The sequence below is a fragment of the Pagrus major genome, chromosome 1 (assembly GCF_040436345.1).
Source record: "Pagrus major chromosome 1, Pma_NU_1.0".
Lineage (NCBI taxonomy): Eukaryota > Metazoa > Chordata > Actinopteri > Spariformes > Sparidae > Pagrus > Pagrus major.
In genome coordinates this window covers 19,790,033-19,810,531 of record NC_133215.1, presented here as the reverse complement: position 1 = coordinate 19,810,531, position 20,499 = coordinate 19,790,033, and the positions used below count along the sequence as shown (strand labels likewise).

At 40.0% G+C, this 20,499-nt stretch overlaps 2 protein-coding genes across 3 annotated transcripts; both read left to right on the top strand.

Annotated features, from left to right (window-relative positions):
• Positions 1-2,620: 2,620 nt before the first annotated feature.
• Positions 2,621-6,566, top strand: LOC141014182 (serine hydrolase-like protein). Of its 2 annotated transcripts, XM_073488258.1 has the most exons (12): positions 2,621-2,733; positions 3,413-3,556; positions 4,167-4,280; positions 4,454-4,495; positions 4,567-4,586; positions 4,696-4,770; positions 5,423-5,529; positions 5,629-5,708; positions 5,804-5,838; positions 5,962-6,038; positions 6,147-6,234; positions 6,339-6,566. In XM_073488258.1, the coding sequence occupies exons 1-12, from the start codon at positions 2,721-2,723 to the stop codon at positions 6,465-6,467; spliced, it is 924 nt and encodes a 307-aa protein (XP_073344359.1). In that variant the 5' UTR covers positions 2,621-2,720; the 3' UTR covers positions 6,468-6,566. The 2 variants fall into 2 exon arrangements, with proteins under 2 accessions (XP_073344359.1, XP_073345077.1); XM_073488976.1 differs by lacking the exon at positions 2,621-2,733 and having other exon boundaries at positions 3,417-3,556; positions 4,167-4,284.
• An 836-nt stretch (positions 6,567-7,402) lies between these two features.
• On the top strand, positions 7,403-13,357 carry LOC140997977 (serine hydrolase-like protein). The gene is made up of 12 exons (XM_073468076.1): positions 7,403-7,520; positions 7,595-7,738; positions 8,159-8,272; positions 8,420-8,461; positions 8,674-8,693; positions 8,808-8,882; positions 9,067-9,173; positions 10,142-10,221; positions 10,316-10,350; positions 10,479-10,555; positions 10,697-10,784; positions 12,875-13,357. Exons 1-12 carry the CDS (start codon positions 7,508-7,510, stop codon positions 12,992-12,994), a joined length of 915 nt encoding a protein of 304 aa, XP_073324177.1. The 5' UTR covers positions 7,403-7,507; the 3' UTR covers positions 12,995-13,357.
• Positions 13,358-20,499: the final 7,142 nt, after the last annotated feature.

Sequence of the window (20,499 nt, the reverse complement as noted above, 5' to 3'; positions counted from 1 at the left end):
TCTCCATGTGTTGACCCAAGCTCTCTATCGGGATGCCCCTTGATGTTTTTGTGCAGCTGCATGTCTTATCTACGTGACCTTGCCTCCCCTGTGCAGGGACTGTGAGACGCTTTTTCTCTCCTCCATAATGGGCTCTATTGACCTACTGACTGCATCTCTTTTAACAACAATAATAAAAAAGTGTGGTATATTAACTCACATGATTTCACTCTTACATTTATGGTTATATTTCACTCTAAGGTGACACAATTCTGTAGTTTAATCATCAATTCAATCAATAGGTGCGTGTTCAATCAACTAGTGCAGAGCAATACATGTTTTACCCATTCATTTATGATTCATTCACATTTTGATTAGATTCTTTAATATCTCAGTACTTGTTACCAGTTGTCATTAACCACTAACTACTTATTTATGGTTATATGGTTATATTACACTACAGGATATTCTAGATTCAAGAAGAAACAGAGAAAAAAGGCAGAATTAGAAATCCATCTGCTACCTCAGCACCACAGAGAGCACCATGGATTTATCGATACACAGCAGAGTTAGGCTAATGATATATCAGAGTCATGGCGGGGGCCATAGATTCTTACTTGGACAAACCTCAGTCAGATAAAGGATCAATGAGTCAGGCAGACTAGACTAACATTTTCAAATGAGCAACGCCTCCTCCCCTGCACTCTAACTGCTACCAGGAGGTGGAGAGGCAGGATAGCAGCAGTATTTTGTCAACAAGGATGCATAATCACCTACACTCCACATCTGCCCCGGGATATTTAAGATATTCAATCCATCAAATACTCCTTTTGCAATAAGAAATTGAATTGAATGCGGTTATTGTCCAACTCATGGGCCGCCCCCATCAGCATGAGGGCCATTTTTTAAGCCCAATAGTTGAGTGATCCAACTGTTTTGTTTTCCAACAAGATACACTTTCCAGTTTTCCAGCACTTCTAATCTCTAAGAGAGTTATTTTTCCAGTTTGCAGCAGGTCAACATGACCTCTGCAGGGTCATCATCCTGTGTCTGCATCTGAATTTGAAATGGAAAGCACAGCTGAGAGAAAGGGAGGGCAAAGGAAGGAAAACAAACAAGAGTTTGCTGATGTTGTCATGCTGACTTGAATCATTTCATGTATTTTTAATAAAATACATCTTGAGTCCCTTTTGCAATATTGTCAGTGATTGACTAAATCAGTTTACATGGTTTGGGGGGTATGAACATTTTTAATTTAGCTTCTGAAGGGGGGCATGATTGATAACCACTGATCTAATGCACGGCTTAAGGATCTTCAGTAAGTTGAATATTTGAAGGGTGAACTACAGAAGAACAAGTCTTGCCCTACTTCTGAGCTCATCTCCACTGAGAATTTCTTTGATACGTCTTTATAAGAAGCTGAAACATGATCCTGGATTATTCTGACCTCATTCATAACACATAAACAGGTAACTGATACCTGTAGGTAAAGTTAGAGTACACACAAAATCCTCTTAACAGTTACACAGCAAAAACTAACAACATCAAACCCTCGTGTGAGTTGTAATTGTCTGAAACATTATAGCTGTCAGACAAATGTAGTGGGGTAAAAGTACTATAATTGTCTCTGATAATGGAGAAGAAGTATTAAGTTGTATGAAATACTTTAGTTACTCAGGTAAAATAGGCCTTCATGTACCCTGAATTTGTACTTACAGGTGTAAGAATTGACCACCTGGCAAATTCATACTCCAAACAAATAGGGGCACAGCATATCATGAGAGAAACTGCTAACTGCAGCTGCCGTTAACTAATTAGCTCAGTTAGCCGTGCAGCTAGCGCTCTGGACTGGGAGCCCGGGGCACTGGGGGAGGGTTACTCTTGTTTACACCGCTAGCAGGAGCTTTGGCGGGCCCTTGCTGGTTAGCATGCTAACTTCAGTAGATATCTCTGAAACACATAGACTTCTTTGACACAAGGTTAAAACCGTTATTGTTATTGTGATCTTCAGAATTATTATTATTTTTGAATATATATTTGGACCTGTAGAGAGCCGAAGTCACACCTCTTCCAGTTTGCGTTATGGGACCTTATTTCGGAAAAAATGAAATGCATGAGAAAGAATGAACTGTCCACCTGATTTCTATGCTAATAAAGCTTTTAAGAGGATGAATGAATGGATTAGTAAAATGATTATTAATTTAAAAGTTGCCTTACCTACATGGTTATTGTCCAACTCATGGGCCGCCCTTATCAGCATGAGGGCCATTTTTTAAGCCCTCCCTTTTTCCACAGTAGTTGAGTGATCCAACTGTTTTGTTTTCCAACAAGATACTCTTTCCAGTTTTCCTGCACTTCTAATCTCTAAGAGAGTTATTTTTCCGCAGTTTGCAGCAGTTCAACATGACCTCTGCAGGGTCATCATCCTGTTGCCATGACATTTACTGACGTGTGTGCGTGTGAGCGAGGAAGATACAGAAAGAGACTTTTTTTTTTCTTTTCTAGATTTGTAAATGTATTTTTAGCACAGTATTTAAGCAAATGCTGAAACTAGAGCACAAGCTAAAGCTCCATGAGAAAGAGGTGCTGCCTGACAGACCTTACTGAGGGACAACAGACGCTGATCAGTCCACGCTGCTGCAGCCACAGGAGAGGACGGAAGTGAACAGGACTGCAGACTTGTTACGTTTAGAGATGTGAGCAAACTTCACGGAGGGTTTCACACAATAACATCAACTAGAATGGCTAAACAAGGTAACAAAGTCAGAGTATTTGGAGGTTTAAACGTCTTGTCAGACATCTACAGCAGGCTGTAACACTGATGTCTTGTCAAATAGTCCATATGTGGCTTTAAAGCTCAGTGTCAGCCTGACCCTCACAGGCCTGTAATGATTAATGACAGTTGTTGCTGTTGTTAGTTTCTGTTTCCTCTCCTGTCAGGTCATCGTGTGTGTGAGCTGCAGACTTCAGTTTCACACGTGTTTGTGTCTGTCAGGGATCTGTGTGAATAAGTGTTGTCAGCCTTTACAGGTGGTTTAAACTGGTGACAACCAGGCTACAACTAAACAAGCAGGCAGTAGACAGTAGAGAAGACAGGTGTCATGGATTCATTTGAAACCTGTGGGATTATTTTCGTCTGTCAGTCAAATAGTTTCTCATGTTAAAACACCACTTTGTTGCTAATGGCTGTCTGAGTTACTGCAGTAGTAATATTTAATCAATTCTCTGATATTCTTGTGTTTGATGCTGTTTTGTGTGTCCAGTGATTGAAGTCACTTTGGGCGCAGAGGCGATTTTTTTTATTGAAAGTGTGAGTTTATCTTTCTGGTCATGTTACTGGAAAGATAATGTCACCAGGTCAAGTTGAGAGAAGGCAGACGAGAGAAGAGTGGAGACGTGAGTATAACTAAACCAGACTGTGTTGTGTGTCCAGTTTCAGAGCTCTCTGTACCGGTCCCCTGGGGAGAGATCAGAGGTAAAGTCTGGGGTCCTGATCACGGTTATCCTGTGCTTTGCCTGCATGGCTGGGCTGACAACTGTGGTTCATTCAGCACCCTCATTCCCCTTCTACCCAAAGGTAACCCATTACTGGCTCGTAGGGGATGATTTTCTTGTACGTTTCCTGGAAAGAGCATTTTCATTTGGTAATGATTAAGATTGATTAATGAAAGACGAGGTGTAAAGCAGCAGATGCATTTTGTGCAACATTACACTTGTAGAGATTAAGCTCGGGCAATATTCAAAATTTCATATCACGATATTGTCCTGCTAAAATATCACGATAGACAATATTATCATCGTAACATAAATAATCGACCAAGAGGTCGATATGTTGTTCCCCTCTTTACGTCTCCCTTTGCAGCAACACATACAACACAGCTTTTGTGCAAATAATTCATTGCAAATATAACAGAATAACCTTCAGTTTTAGGTTCAGCTAGTCTGTCACAGAGCAACCAGGTGAGATGTAACACTGATAAATTAAAAATTAAAATGCAGTCGGATTAGTTCCTCTCAGGGGAAGAATCACACTGCTGGTTGATATTCGATATTGTGAAAAATACTGCATATGACAGCAAATATTGCGATATGCAATAATATCTAATATCGGCTCGCATAGTGGCTAGGTGGTTAGTCACTTCCACTGAGTGTGTCGTGTGAGTACTGTACTCTGTCCCTCCTCTCAGAGTGCAGGTATGTGGCGGTGGACCTGGCAGGTCACGGTCTGTCATCACATCGTCCTCCTGGAACTTTCTACTCTTTACCCGAGTACGTGGCGGATGTCTGCAGAGTTGTCGATGGTGGGTGAGTTCAAGAAGTTTCAGAAGCGCTCCTCTTCATTGTTCCTGTTTATGCCCATGATTGCACCACAGCAGGACTTTTGGAAACTGAAAAATCTTGCCAACTTTGTCTTTGTTCTGTGACGAGATGCTGAACCTGTCTGTTTGATGATCTGTGAAATTAACTCCCACAGCTCTGCAGCTGAAGAAACTCTCCATCATAGGCCACAGTATGGGTGAGTCAGCGTCACATCAGAATTTATCTCCTGCCATCTGTTTTGTAAAGTAATTTTTTTTTCATTTACAGGTGGTGACATTGCTGCGGTGGTAAGTGTCCGTGTCTCCTATCTGTTTCCTCCTTTTTACATCATGAACAATATTTTGCTGTGTTTTCATGCGTTCTGATACCGTATGGTCCAAATTATGTTTCCCACAGTTCGCTTCTATGTATCCTGAGATGGTGGAGGCGCTCGTACTTCTGGACTCTTTCGGGTTCCTGCCTACAGACACGGTAAGAGCCACTCTGAGACACGAAACTACTAAAGAGCTTTAACAGTTTGTGTTGGTGAAAAGTTTTTATTTTTCATATTCGCTGCAGTTTGTGTAACTGTTTCATGTCTTTTTGTGTAAATTTTATTTCCCAAAACAAGGGCGAAGGAATGTTTCAAGGAATGAATTTCTGAATCAGTTGTTTGTTTATTTATTTGTTGTGTTGGATGTTGGCTGTAAGTCGTACAATTTATTCATTTATTCATTTTAAAACCCTAAAATAAGGTCATTTAATTCTCACTAATTGTATTTCCTGATTTCAGACTGTAAAACTCCCTTCTGGTTGCTATAACTGCTGAAAAATGACCTCAGTCAGGCTACAGCCCTTGTTAGATGTTTGTACATGTATCATATATTTAGATACTGAACTCATTATAATCAACCAGCAGGTTTTTTTATTCAACTTTCAAGGAAATAACTTCTGATTATATTCATCAAATAATCTTCATTCAAGTGTTCAACATGATTTCTGCAGTATTATTGAGTTGTGCTTCAATTATCTTCATTTTCATTCTTTCTTTTAAGTCATACACTGTATCATGTTTCATAAAACAGATCTCTTCCGTGCTTACGCTCCTTTCATTACCTCATCGTTTCTGTCTCTTTTCTTGTAGACAGAATTATCCAAAGTGGTGAGGCAGGGGATGGATGAGATGCTTCAGTATGAAAAAAAGACAGAAAAGAAGAAAAGAGTTTACACTTATGAGAAGGCAGCAGAGAGGTATAATAGCTCTTAAATTGTTGGCCATTTATATAATATAATATAATATCATTTTGTCCTTTTAGTGAGCCGCTTGCTAACATGTTGTATTTCTTTCAGGCTGTTAGCTGCAAACCCGACTCTGTCTGAACAGTCTGTGCGCATCCTTTTAGAGCGAGGTCTCGTTCAAGTTGAAGGAGGTGCGTCTTTATCTCTTTTTCCTCCTCTCAGAGAGAAGTAATCTCACGTTGCTTTCTCTCATCTGCTGCCAGCTGAAAGTGTTTCTCTTCTGCAGGATTTGTGTTCTCCAGAGACCTGCGAGTTAATTTTGTAAGTCTTTTTAACTTCCCAAACCTTTTTCCCACATCCACCACCACCTCTTTGTAAACTTCTATATGTTCCACCACCACCAGAGGTTCAGCATTCAGCACACGTGTGTTTTTATGTTTTCAGAAAAACATAGTGCGCATCAGTTTGGAGCAGAGTCTGGACATGCAGGCGAGGATTCAAGCCTCTCTTCTGGTTGTTCTGTAAGTGTGTTGAACATCTTTGTCCGTATTATATCTATCAATAACTTACTGTACTTAACTCTTCATCCTTCAATATAACTAAATGTGTTCAAAACCTCTTTTTTCCAGAGCAAACGGCAGCTTTGATAGAATACTTTCTGAACCAGCTCAGAGTAAATTTACCACCACACTGCTCCAGTGTTTGCGGGACAGAAACGTGAGTTTGCAACTGGGACAGAATGAAAATACAAAATGTGTGCATTGGTTTGTTGTGAATAGTGTAGTGCTCATCCCTTCCCTCTCTGTTTGTCTTTGTTTCAGCACACGGTGGTGACAGCACCAGGCGATCATTACGTTCATCTGAGCAAGCCGGAAGTCGTCGCTCCGTTCGTGTCCAACTTCCTGCGAACCAAAGTGCTCTCACCGCCGACCCGAGAGCACAAGTTATAAGCTGCAAACAGTCAAACACTGTTGACAAAGTCACGTTGTACTGTTGTTTATAAGAACAAACTGTGTGAGAGTTTCCATGAATAAAAGTACTAAAGCTCCCGTGAAGTGCCAATATGCTTCCTTAAGATGATATAATCCCTATCAAAACGAGCTGGAGGCAACATTAATGAGAATTTTATTGACAAATCTGAACTGGGGCTGACAAACACATTTCTCCACATAAATAAGAGATTTAGCCTTAAATGCAAGCCAACAGGCCAACAGCAGTTACAGAGAGAGAGGAAGGTTTGGCTGAAAAAAAGTGTGATTTATTTTCTTGGTCCCATTTTTGTTACACCCACCAAGTGCAGCACTGCAGATTCACAGTTTTTCGTGAATTCATACGTTTTCAGTGCTCATTTCAAGGTGGAAGCAGAGTAGGAATTTCCATCAAAACTTCATCAACTTCCAGAGTGCATGGAGGAAGGAAAAATGTCTAATTTCATGGTGTCCTCCTGGAGCGGAAGTGGTCTGCCTCCCAGATCCTGGTACATCCCGTCTCATGATCTGTTTTGCTTGAAGGAGTATTGTACCACCTCCGTAACGAAACACTGTGTTAAATACTGTGTTGTTATGGGTGCTATAGAAAACAGATGAACTCCTACCATCATATAGTTGTGTAGTAACATTTAATTCACTGGTCAGCAGCATATTAAAACATAAAAGTCTGTGGTTCAGTAAGTGGATTTCTGAAAGAGAGTCAACACACAAACCCCATAGGAATAGGATGGATGGACAATGTTGGGAATGGTATCACTTTGGACAATGTAAATCATTTTCACGGTGAAACTATATCTTGTAGGGGGCAGTAATGCAACACACATGGATGCCAACCGCCATAAAACTCCACAGAAGAAGAAGAGGAAGAATGAGGCTGTTGCTCTGAGGGTCCAAAGGTCAAAGGTAGTCTGCTTGTTTCTGTTGTTATGTGGATATTTCAGGACAACTTTGTTTTTTGTTTTTGCTGGTGAGACATCAGCTGAAGATCATCAGACACTAAAATGTCCTCTACAGGTAGTATGTGAGCAGTGAATATCTGTCAGATCCTTGTTTGAGAGCTGCTCTCTGAGCTTGTGTTGTGTGTCCAGTTTCAGAGCTCTCTGTCCCGGTGCCATGGGGAGAGATCAGAGGTAAAGTCTGGGGTCCTGATCACGGTCGTCCTGTGCTTTGCCTGCACGGCTGGGCTGACAACTGTGGTACATTCAACACACTCATTCCCCTTCTACCCAAAGGTAATGAACAACATTTCAACTTGTGTGGCATTTTGGATTGGTTATGTGTATATCAAGTTTTATAAGTTTTATTTTATTATAGTGTATGGCTGCTACTTTGGCGATATATGTCATGGTAAAAGAGATCTTAATCTTAATGGGACCTCCAGGTAAAATAAAGGTGAAATAAAAATGATTTTGAGTCTGCTATTTTAAGGTAAAAAAGTAAAACATAATGTTGCTTTAATGTCTGTACAACGTTATAATCCATCCAGTATTTGTTGAGATATTTCAGTCTGGAACACAGCAGTGGACCAGCCAACACTGCCGCAAGCATTACTGAAAAATAAATGATATAACAGTGGGTGAGACACAAGACTGAACCCTGTTGAGGTTCGCTACACTGTGGAATATTTAATCTCTTTTTCTGCTTCCTCTCAGACTGCAAGTATGTGGCGGTGGACATGCCAGGTCACGGTTTGTCCTCTCATCGTCCTCCTGGAGTTTTCTACGCTTTTCCAGCGTACGTGGCGGATGTTCGCAGAATTGTTGACGGTACGTGAGTTCAAGAGGATGCAGGACCTTTTCAGCAAGATGTCAGATCTTATCATGTCTCTGTGGAAGTTAATCCAGATTTGTTATAAAGTACAGCAGGGAATGAAACTAGATTTAATCAGATGTTTTCTATGAAAACTCCCACAGGTCTCCAGTGGACAAAATTCTCCATCATAGGCCACAGTATGGGTGAGTCCCACATTATGCAGATTCAGCTTAAGATAGATAATCTGGAGACACCAGACACTTTCCTACACTAATTGATCTATCAAAAAATATTAACTGATTAATGGATAATGAAAATTTAATTATTGTTACAGCCCAGAATCTGTTTGAAATAAGTCAGTGAGTAAAGATTTTGACAAAGCGTTGAGCATGATTGTTTTTTCTCCACCTGACAGGTGGGAACATCGCTGCAATGGTAAGTAACATTCATCACACGCAAGTTTTCACTGTTTTCACTCATTATACAGAGAATATGTTGCTGTGTTTTATTGCATGGTATCATATTTTGTCCATATTGTGTTTTCCACAGTTTAGCGCACTGTATCCTGAGATGGTGGATGCTGTCGTACTGCTGGACGCTTTTGGATTTAGTCCTACAGATCTGGTACCGTCACAGTTTTTATGATCACTATACTGAGTATGACAAGCCTTTAAAGAAAAGATGGTTTAATAGTGACAATATCCATAAAAATATTATTTAAGTATTCCTCAATTATGCTCACCCTCCACGGCTGTCAGTTTGAGTTGACTTTCTCACCTCATTGTTTCTTTCTCTATTCCTCCTGCAGACAGAAATACCCAAGCTGATGAGACAGGGGATGGATGAGATGCTACAGTATGAAAAAAAGACAGAAGAGAAGAAAAGAGTTTACACTTATGAGAAGGCTGCGGAGAGGTATTATAGCGCTCCAGTTTGTGACCAATTCAAGTTAAATAAGCTGTCATTTTTGTTTTCAGTTTTGAGATTTTGCTCTTTTTTTGCATCCGGGGAAAAATGTCCAAAATAAACGTGTAGGTGTTTATTTTTGTTAAGATTACTGTTCAGTTTGGAACATATGTAATTAAGTAGCTTCATCTGTGCATTTAAACATAAAATATCAGAAAACCTGCGAAACGTTATGTTTGTAATCAATCTGTTAGTTTAATTTTGACTTCCTTGAATGGTCTAAAGAGGCACAATCTGATATATTCATACTCAACTTGTCACTGGAGGCAGTGTTGGTTGGAGCTGAAGACACAAGTTTGATATTTAAAACAATCTGAGACTGTTGAGTTAGAAAGAAGTGAGCTCATCTGATCTCTGTAGTCCACTCCTCATCTCTGCTTACGGCTAGCAGCTTCAGGCTACATTAGCCGCTACTAGCATAACGCATCTGAAACCCAGCCATACTTTTAACAGTCAGACAGACAACAGTTGGCAAAGAAGAAGATGATATCTCTGCTTTTGTTCCATCGATTTGATCTTTTTTTTCCTGTCCATCATTAGCCTAGCGTGCTGAGTGCTATTAGTGCAGTCATGATTCAGTGCAGTACTCTTTAAAGGGGCACTACATAGTTTTGGAGAAGAAATTCAAACTCAGATTTTTTTTCCATAACTGAATAAACAAGCTGTTCTCAGAGGAAAATAAGGTCCCCAGAACACTGTTTGAAGCTACAAAGGTGGCAGGGTCCGCCAAATATAAACAAAGTAAAACAGTGTGAAATTTTGATGTCCTTTAAGATCAGTTTGTTTTTTTAGTTTGTTTAGGCTCAAAAAATCAGTCTACAAAGATCTTTCTCTTCTAAATACAATTTATTCCCCAAAACTACATAGTGCCCCTTTAAACATGATACAATAAACCACAACTGTTGTATTTCTTTCAGGCTGTTAGCTGCAAACCCGATTCTGTCTGAACAGTCTGTGCGCATCCTTTTAGAGCGAGGTCTCGTTCAAGTTGAAGCAGGTGCGTCTTTATCTCTTGTTTTCCTCTCAGAGAGAAGTAATCTCACTTTGCTTTCTCCCATCTGCTGCCAGCTGAAAGTGTTTCTCTTCTGCAGGATTTGTGTTCTCCAGAGACATGCGAGTTAATTTTGTAAGTCTTTTTAACCTCCCAAACCCTTTTTCCCACATCCACCGCCTCTTTGTAATGGATATATTTTTCTACCAGAGGTTCGGCATTCAGCTCGTACAGCACACATTTGTTTTATCTGCTGTTTTCAGAAAAACATAGTGCGCATCAGTTTGGAGCAGAGTCTGGACATGCAGGCGAGGATTCAAGCCTCTCTTCTGGTTGTTCTGTAAGATGTTGATCAATACACTGAAATTATGAACATGCCAGTTTCGTATGATTTGTGCATCCTAATTCAATTTAATGTGGCTTGATAAAGTCACCAATGTACGTCACACTAAACTTCTTTCAAACTTTGCTTTTTTTTCAGGGCTGACAAAGGTTTTGGTGCAACACTTCCAGAATCAAACCAACAGAAAGTTACTTCGAGACTTCTCCAAGGCTATCGTGACAGAAATGTGAGTTTAAATCTTGGATATAAAAAATCTTAATAGCTGCTGGAATAGTTTATTGTGAGGATTTAACCATCATAGAATACCAGAAGGGTGAGGGATGAGCATATAGACATTTACAATGTACTAAATATTATATATAGATATATAAACAAAAATATTTATTACTTAGTTATTAAAGTAAAAGTTATTCCTTAAGTTTATTGTGTTGCTCATTAGGCCTAGAGGTCCGACATTTTGTGTAAAGTGTAGTTGACGAGATGTAGAAGGTATGTGTAGTGATTAGCAAAGCTCTGACATAAAGTATATCCTATTTCCTGTTATTCAGATATGACTTATTTTAGATGAATAATTGAAGTAACTACGTTTCTTTTTGACCCATGACACACAAGCACAGTTTTCAGAAACTATACGATTTTACCTTTCAGATGAAAGCCACATACATTGCAATTAGGCCTTACCGTTCTTCTGTTATAATTTCTTTCCATGTGGGTATGCAAGCATGCATATAAGTGAACATTTAAAGAAATATATGTGAGTCTAAAGGGGTTTTTAAGGTGAACAGTATACTTTGGTAAATCATATTTCAGTAGGAATGATTCCACAGCATTGTTTTGGACAATTATTTCATTATCCTTAACTTGATCATCATTATTATTATCATTAACACTTTAACTATTATTTATACTGTATATTTACATGTGTAACAATTAAGTGCACCTCATGTTCCCTCGCCTTAGATTAAATGTTTCGTTCCTGCCTGCTCTTGTTTTAGAAGGTAAGTATGACAATGAGAAGTAGTATTGTGAACCCCGACAGAGGGAGGTTGGGCGAACGCTGCCTTGCCATGTCGGTGTCGGTTAAAAGGAAAGTAAACGAAAACATATTGTTCCCCGCTTATTGTCCACAGCACAGAGGAGACTGGAGAGCGTTACCAAGAAACAGGGTCACAAAAGAGTTCAAAGACACAACCAGATTGTTCCTTTTCTTTTTTAAAAAAGAAATCAATATCAAAATTTAGCACAGGGGAAAAATACACCGATGTTTTGTCCAGTACACAAAAGACCTTTTTCACAGCAGACATTTTAGCTTTTCAAAGCAGTAAAAGCACAGATGTCCTGGTTTCAGGGTCCTGTTTTTCCTCCATGCTTTCTGAGTGTCATGACTCACTTTGTGGAACTGAGTCTTTGTTAACATTAAATTTGTTTCACCTTTGCTTTTCCTGCTGTGACAAGTCACAAAAAGGACTGTGGTCCTTCAGTTTCATGTCGTGTGAGTGTGTGAGTAATACAGTATGGGCAAATGTAAAACAACAACAAAACAACTATACAATGAACAAGAGCAGTGTATCTGTGGTACACCACCATGAAAACAGAAACAGAGATGTCGCCTTTTTTTTTCACACATTCGTTTTCCTTTTCAAAACCTGTGGCCTTCATTACGTACAATGCAACTGAGTGACATCAGTTAAGACAAGTTAATGGATTACATTTCCTCTGGAGCCACACAAGGCCTTATACTACTTTTTCATATATGCAGGAGTACTCCCGTAAACATATAAACACACTTTATTGTATAAATTGGTGGAGTTACCCTTTAATTCAATCAAGCCTCATTCGGTGTGAACCTTGATAGCCCTGTATCACTCTAAATTTGAGACCACCCATAATTTAATCACAATTTAAGTCACCAGATTGAGGATTAGATACCAGCCACCCGAATACAGTTGATTTGTTTACATCAAGATCAAGAGAAAAAAATACCATCTCGCATTGTTAAAGAAAGTGATAAAAAAAATTCCTGCACCAAAAGTTAATGGGGTCTTTTCTGGGCCGAGACCCATTCCCCATACAAGTTTTGTGGAAATCCTTTCAGTAGTTTTTGTGTATTCCTGCTGACAAACCAACAAACGGACTTGGGAGAAAACATGGGCTTCTTGGTGGAGGAAATTCATGTATTACTAGAAATTAACCAAAAGACTCAACGTGAGAGAAAAGATCTTTCTTAATCATTTCTTTATGAAAAATCATTGAATGACAGAGCAGCACAAAACAAGAAAACTCAAATGTTCATCATCACTTCTCTCTCTGCCACAGCACACAGTGGTGACTGTACCAGGCGAACATCACGTCCACCTGAACAGTCCTGAAGTCGTCGCTCCTCTTGTTTCTGACTTCCTGCAGACCAAAGTGATCTCACAGCAGCTGCCAGCATAGTGGACACACACACACGCGCGCACATACACACGCACGCATACACACACACACACACACACACACACACACACACACACACACACACACACAACAAATTCAAATTTCAAATTCAAAGGGGCTTTATTGGCATGAAAGTTTAACAACAATGTTGCCAAAGCATCTGTCCAAACACTCGGACAGAACATAACACTGTTAGTTATTATATTTGTTCAGTTTTTTGTCATCACTTCACAATATTGATTTCAGTTGTTCACGATACAGCACCTTCTATATTGTCTGCTTCCTAAAACTGTTTCTTGTTATATGCAGACCATGCGGTGGCAAAGGGACCCCATGAAGAAATAAAACTGTGATGTGAATGGACTGCAGAACTGACCTAACTCCTTATTGTGCTGGCTTAGCACTTGGCTGACCAGACAGAAACATTTGGTACAATCATGAATTATGAGCAGTTGTCCCAAATCCTGAATCCTGTCCAGAAAATTAGTAGTAATAGAGAATAAGAACAAGCTACAACACCAAAATTAGCTTTTTAAACACAGATACTAAACCCGCTAATAATCAGCAATGATCTCCTTTTATATTGCCAGTGCCGAAAGCAGCAGATCATACACCTCATCAGACTACATCCAGAAGACTTTAAACTTGTTATAAAAAGTCTTAATCAATAATATTCTGAATTAGACACGTAGTGGTTTTTTTTTTCTTTAACTTAAATCTCTCTTTCGAAGTCAGCGCTGACTGAACGATGTTCAAGCGCTGCTTGACAGAGACAGATGGAAAGATATTAACAAGTCAGCGGCCTTAACTTCAACACACGTTGACGCATGTTTACCCGGGTGTGACATTCACATCACAGCTGAGCCGAGCCAGAGGCGATAAATACCCCTGACTACTGTAGGGTTCATCGACAGGGGAGTAAATCCTTATCATATACATTTACATTGTACACAAAAAACAGATGTTAGCGGGTATGTGGGGTTTCTTGGCCAGCGTGAAAGATGTATAAGTAAATAAATAACTAGAGTTTGGAACCCCCTCCACAAAATAGGGTCTCCATCTTGCATAGGGCCCCCAAAAAGCTATAAATGGCCCTGCTGCTTCCTCAAAAAATCTTATTTGTTCATATAATGCATTTTTTCTAGTTTTAGTTCCTATTTTTCAATGTTTCTTAAGTCATAGAGTTCCTGTCTCCATCTTGATGAAGATTGGTGGACTGTGAAACCACTGGAGGCAACAACGGAAATAATTCTTCTTATTAAAGGAGCCCTGTGAACCTCTGTGTTGTGCTGGAAGCCGGTCATTAGTTTATGTTAGCAGACTCCATTTCTATACTAACGTTAGTTACTGTTGCTCTCTGTTAGCAGAGCGGAGAGAGGCACTCGAAAAAGGTCCACAAAGTCAAATCCTTTGGACTGTCCTTCACAAAGAAATCCACAGTCCAGCAGCTTTAAACAACTTAAACTAACCATCCACAGGCTTCTATAGGCAACAGAGAGAGACGGGGAAGGTCTCATTTTTCACATCACATTATAATCTGCTCGCATATGGCCAATAAAAAAGTGATTAATACATGTAAATAACTACAAATTGTTACATAGATCCCCTTTAATCTTTCTAAAACCCAAGTTACAAACTGCTTCAGGTAAGACAGCAAATTGAAATGAACAAATGTATGCAGCAAAATATAATCAAATAAATTTGATTCTTTGACAAATTCAATAAAACTGATTCCAGGGATGTCAGATAAAAGAAATAAAAGACAAGATTTCCTAGTTCTAACCTGGTCAAACTGTGATATAGCTCACAACAGGAAAAAAAATATTAAAACAACGGCATTTCTTTCTGTAACTCATCAGGCCAGGATGTCACATGTCATCATTTCTGTTTGAAGCTGATCTGTTTAACTCGGCTGCTTTTCATGAATCTCACGCTCGTGCAGAATGTGCTAAAAATGGCAGTCATTAAAAGGGATGACATCCTCTGACAACTTTTCATTATGTAGGCCATCCTCTCTGTATTCAGCTTTTGTCTCAGAAACTAGCAAGACAAAAAGCCAAAAAAAAAAAAAAAAAAATCTTTTTTCCGCCCTTTTACTCAGGGGAGTGACTCCATAAAACACTGCAGCTGCCGTCACTCAGGGCAGATATGAGAGGTGCTGCTCACGCAAAATATGGCCCCCCTCTCTCCCTCTCTCAATGTCACATAAACTGTGTGATGGCCTTGGTGTTAAATGGAGTGGAATTGATTTTACGCAGCGAGCAGCAAGCCGGCGAGCATCCAGAGACATCTGAAGGGCTTGCCCCCACCACTCACTCCCCCACCCCACCCCCCAAAAAAAAGATTATAGTTATATAAGTTTCCCTCCCACTCCCTCCATCCTCTCAGCCACCAGCAGGGGTGTTGTCATAGCAACCCCCACCCCTCCTTTCCAACGTCAGCGCCAGGAGCCGGAGGATGAAGCCGCATGCAGCTTCTGTCTCTTGTGCCTCTCAGAGAGCACCTGTGAGTCTGTCCGTCTCACATGCAACAGTCAGAGCTGCAGCGCCGGAGATCATCTCATGATCCATTTGACTCTTTGACATCGAACGCCATCAAACACACGAAGAGCGACTGATTCAGCAGCGTCTGCAGGTAAACGTGACGCTGTTATTTACTACCACAGCACTGTTTTTGTAGAGTGCAACACCTGTGTGTGTTTGCAGATTGAAAGGATTGGGTATCTGAGTGTGATGGAGGCAGGCAGCGTGCTGGAGGCTGGTTGTGTAATGTCTCGACTCCTTGATTCCAGTGAGAATAATGGGACGCTGAGATGCTGCAGTTTGTCATGATGTCTGTGAGTGTTTGCAGGGATTTGAATAACAGTGCAACTCTGCTCACCCACCCTTTCCTCCCTCATGTCTCCTCATCCATTTTCCACCCTCTCCTCCTCCTCCTCCAACCTCTACCCTTCTCTCTCACAGCAGTGATGTCGTGGCTGTTCTTGGACTGGTTCGTTCCCCTCTACCTGCTGGTGTCGGTTCTGGTGCTGGCAGGCTTCGGAGCGTGCCTGTACTTCCTCGAGCCCGGGCTGCAGGATGCCCACAAGTGGAGCAACAAAACAGTCCGGCATCACCCACTGGTGGCCAGTGTGAACTGCAGAGATGACGATAGCAATGCCCTGATATGATCAAGAGGACGAGGGGGAGCAGGGCGGGGAGGCAGGCCATCTGGACAGGGGTGCTGCCAGGACAGAGGTGGGATAGGAGCCAACACCTTTAAGATGGAGAAGAGAAGAGAAAGATGGAGGAGCTATCATTCCAACTTTTCCCTGTTCTCTAACATACTTAAAGCTTTTTCCTGTTAGAGATCAGGGAAAAGTTCAGCAGAGTTTATAAAATGAAGCCAAATGCACAAAAAGGAGAAGACAACACACAGTTGATTGGAGGACATGTTGCCCTTTAGAAATGATGTAAATTTCACGCCATCTTATACTTGTGCCAACTTTTACATACGTTTTGTAACCGACAATCACTTTACATATCTCATGAAGTTTACTTGTATTGTGCATTTAATTAAGGGTGAAGTGAACGACATAAGTGCAATGAATTTGTCGCCAGCAGGGAGGGTTTTTGGATCCTCTCTCTGGTGATGTCGGCATGGCAGCTGCTGAGAAGCATGAGGATTGTTAGTGCCGCTGTGCCAAAATGGTGTAGTAATGACTTTGTTAGAATACTATGTGCTGAACAAATGCAACTGGTTTGTTTGAGGTGCCAAAATTCTCCTGGATGGACCAAGATTATAGAAAAATAGTATTTGGTAACGCTCAAAGTGTTTTTGTTTTCATTGTTTTTACTTGACAGCATGGTGAGGAAACAGGGTGTGTATCAGCCCTCTTTTGATGATCATATGCTTCCTTTGTTCATACAAAATAAAACTGTTAATCCTCTTTTCTCTGAGTGTCTTATTATGAAGCTGAGCTTGCATTTTACTCAAGTATTTCCATTCTATGTCACTCTATACTTCCACTCCAGAGGGAGACGTTATACTTTTTACTTCACTACATCTTTGCTACAGCTGTAGTGACTCTTCAGATAAAAAAAACGACCAAACCCTTTACAATAAAGTGTCATCTTTGACGTCTATGAGTTGACAAGCAGCTCCACTGAAAGACAAATTACATGTTGTCATTTAAATAACTGTGTTATATTATCCAAAATTTCCAAAAAAACAATGATAGAAAAAGCTTAAAATAAACAAATAAATTAAAACTCCTCAGCTTTACTTTGTGACCTCTGGGAGGGGCCCGTCCCCTACAGGTTGCAGGACCTGCAGTACTTTCACTTAAGTATTTCAGCAGATCACTGTTATTACATTTATTTAGTTATTTATCTAAAAGTTTTCCCATTAGCTGAATGTCCTTGGCACCAGCTCGTCTTCCTGGGGTCCAAAATCCAGCCCATTATATTTACAATAATCATCATTACATTGTGTTTCATTGAATTCATCACATGTGCACCTCAAGACGTGATCATCAAATCTTTCTTTAAACATTTATTCTAATATACATTCATTTATAACTCTGCTTACCAGGTGACCTGGAGGATTAGTGTCAGAATAGTCCCAGTGAAATCCAGTGCAGTTAAAAACTCTTTTTATCTAACTGGAAGAGAATAAAAACTAAACTATAGAAGAAAAAAGACAAGAACTAACTGAAATGATTTTCTAAAAGAAAAAATACATTTTGGTTAACATTTATATTAACCATCATTAATAAATGGATTATAAAGTTTAAAGTTAAAGTAGAATTGTAGTTAATAGTTATTTCTCTGTTAACAAACAATGAAATGCTTTATAAGCCATTTAATAAGTAAGTGTTTATTTTAAAGTTGCAACTGATGTTTGTTGGTGTTTGTTGACGATTGAGAATAATCACAGTTTCATGAAGAAAACCTCATTAGAAACACTGAACTACTTTGATGTCACTATTAAGCATCATAATAGACCACAGCAATTAAAATAGACTAAAAAATGTAAACACAGCTAAATTTAAAACTAATTACTTAAAATCCAGTGACAGAATGTAACTCAGTACATTTACTCAAGTACTGTTCTTAAGTACAACTTTGAGGAACTTTACTTGAATATTTCTGTTTCTGCCACTTTATACTTCCACTCCACTACACTTTGGAGTATTGTACCTTTTACTCTCCTACATTTATTTGATAACTTTAGTTACTAGTTACTTTACAGATTACATGCTGCATCAGAGCCAATGTGGCACATTTTTAAATCAGTTTATTTTTAACAGTAATCAGATAGAAAAACACTGATGAAGAAAAATCTGGAATATCGGATCTGATATGTTAGACGATGCACATTTACACATCAAACATGAGGAGGTTCGGTTCATATGTGTATTGACACTGTGAGTCCACTGCCTTCACAAAGTGATCATTTTAAAAAAATAAAACATCTTTAAACAATAAAAACTAAACTGAAACGAACAAACTGTCTCTGTAAAAGAGCTGAAATTAAAACAAAACCCCAAAAACAAAATAAGAAAAATACACTAACTGTGAATCAGACAGACTACTAAGAGCACATTCAGACTTCACAGACGGAGTCCCATGAACCGAGCGAGATGAGAGGCCGCAGTGGGAGTGAAACAGAGCAGCTTCAGTGTCGAAGGAATGGAGAGAATGGCACTTCTGTGCCCACCACTTCCTACTGCTGTGTTCCCCATCTCGCACTCTTTCACTTATTTACTCTCTCAGAGTGTCAACAACAGAGACAGAGCTTCACACAGCAGGTTAGTGTCTGTTTCCCTCTATTGTGAACTAAAATATATGAATTGTTAAGATGTGTTATGTGGTCGACTTTATAGTGTTCGCACATAGCAGCCATACGGTTTCAGACTACAGAGTTTTGACGTTCTGTACTTAAGGACTAGTTTTGAGGTAGTTATAATTTAATGTTCTACATATCAGAGGGAAATTTGATCCTTTTACGCCTATGGTTGTTTGTTACTTTTCAGATTTAAAAAGTAGAGTTATTCAACTTGATTTTAATGTAACTCTTACTTGTAATGGAGTACTTTAACATTGTGATATTGTCACTTTTTTTCGAAAATAAATGATGATACATGTTTGATTTTCCTGCATTTCTTCACTGGCGTCAGTTTAATCTATCCTCTCCTCTCCTCACACACGACTCTATCAAACAGAATGAGTGTTTTTCACCGTCTGGCACCTTTGATCCCTCAAGTGTCTGCAACCTCCAGACAAACAAAAGAACAACCATCAGTCTGTTTGTCACCTCCTCTCGCCCTCTCATCTCCTGTCATCAAAAAGAAACCCATTCAGATCCCGTCATTTGATGAGAAGGGACTCATCTATGAAAAACACGACCGAAAACAGATCGACACTGACAGGTAAATTAAGCTGGAGCTTGAATTTTTGCTCAGTTTTAATTCATTTTGCCATTTACATTTTTTTTAATCTCTTTTGGCTTCAGATCTTTTGTTCCAATTTGTTCCTCCAAGACATCCAGTCGGCCCTCTTGGAGTAAATCATGTCAGTATTCACACGGAGAAAGAGCTTCAACCCTCCCAAGAACCAAGCCCAAAACACACAACCCTCCAACTCTCCCTGCAAAGCCCAGAATCTCCATTTCTCCTGCTCCGAAGCCAAATTCCTCTCCCACTCTGAAACCAAAGCCAAGTGATTCTCTTCATCTCCCCACCTCACATCTGTGTGATCCTTCTCCATTACTGCACCAGCCTCCGCCGAAGCCAAGTGTTTCTCCGACTCTGACCGTCCCGACACCCAGACTGAGTCCGTCTCCAACTTCAGGAGACAGCCGAGGAGTCAAGCAGCCGTCTCCTGTTGCAAAGGAAAGACGTGCTAGATCGATTACCATATCAAACATTAAAGTTGACCCTGAGTGCAGCAAAGTGGCAAAGCATGACATCCTTGACCAAGAAGCTTTACTGGACTTCACTAATCCCACGTTCAGAAGAGTTTGTCCACATGAGTCTCAGAGACAAGCAGCCACGTCTCAAAACTCCTGTTTATTGCAAGAAAAATGGGGTTTTAGTAGAAAAGAGAAACCACAGCCTCCACCAAGGAATATAGACATCAGTGCAATTGTTAAACCAAAGTCAAACATCAAACAACAGCAGGAATTTCTGCCAACTGGAGCGGCAGGTACACAAACACCTCTCCCAGAGTCTGGAGGGACTAAGTTTGCTAACGTTCAGAGAGAGTCTCTGTCTGTGTTAGATGGACTGGCTGCTCAGGTGAGGCTTCACAGATACCCTCAGAGTAGACTTGCAGGATTTGCTTTCAATGACCAATCATATGAGCGAATGTATTCTGAGAGAAGTGCAGCTTTATCAATGACTCCCAAAATATCTATTGTCTCTCCAAATATTGAGACGAGAAGGAGACGATTCGGCTACAACAGTGAAACAAGAACTCAGGAAGAGAGCAATAAATGGACAATTACAGGAAGTTCATCGAAAC

Bases quoted from the DNA above. Each gene is read 5' to 3' on its own strand.
- LOC141014182 (XM_073488258.1), top strand. The intron at 3,557-4,166 runs GTAACCCATTAC...CCCTCCTCTCAG, and splicing joins CATTCCCCTTCTACCCAAAG to AGTGCAGGTATGTGGCGGTG. The intron at 6,235-6,338 runs GTGAGTTTGCAA...TCTTTGTTTCAG, and splicing joins AGTGTTTGCGGGACAGAAAC to CACACGGTGGTGACAGCACC.
- LOC140997977 (XM_073468076.1), top strand. The intron at 7,739-8,158 runs GTAATGAACAAC...GCTTCCTCTCAG, and splicing joins CATTCCCCTTCTACCCAAAG to ACTGCAAGTATGTGGCGGTG. The intron at 8,694-8,807 runs GTAAGTAACATT...TGTTTTCCACAG, and splicing joins GTGGGAACATCGCTGCAATG to TTTAGCGCACTGTATCCTGA.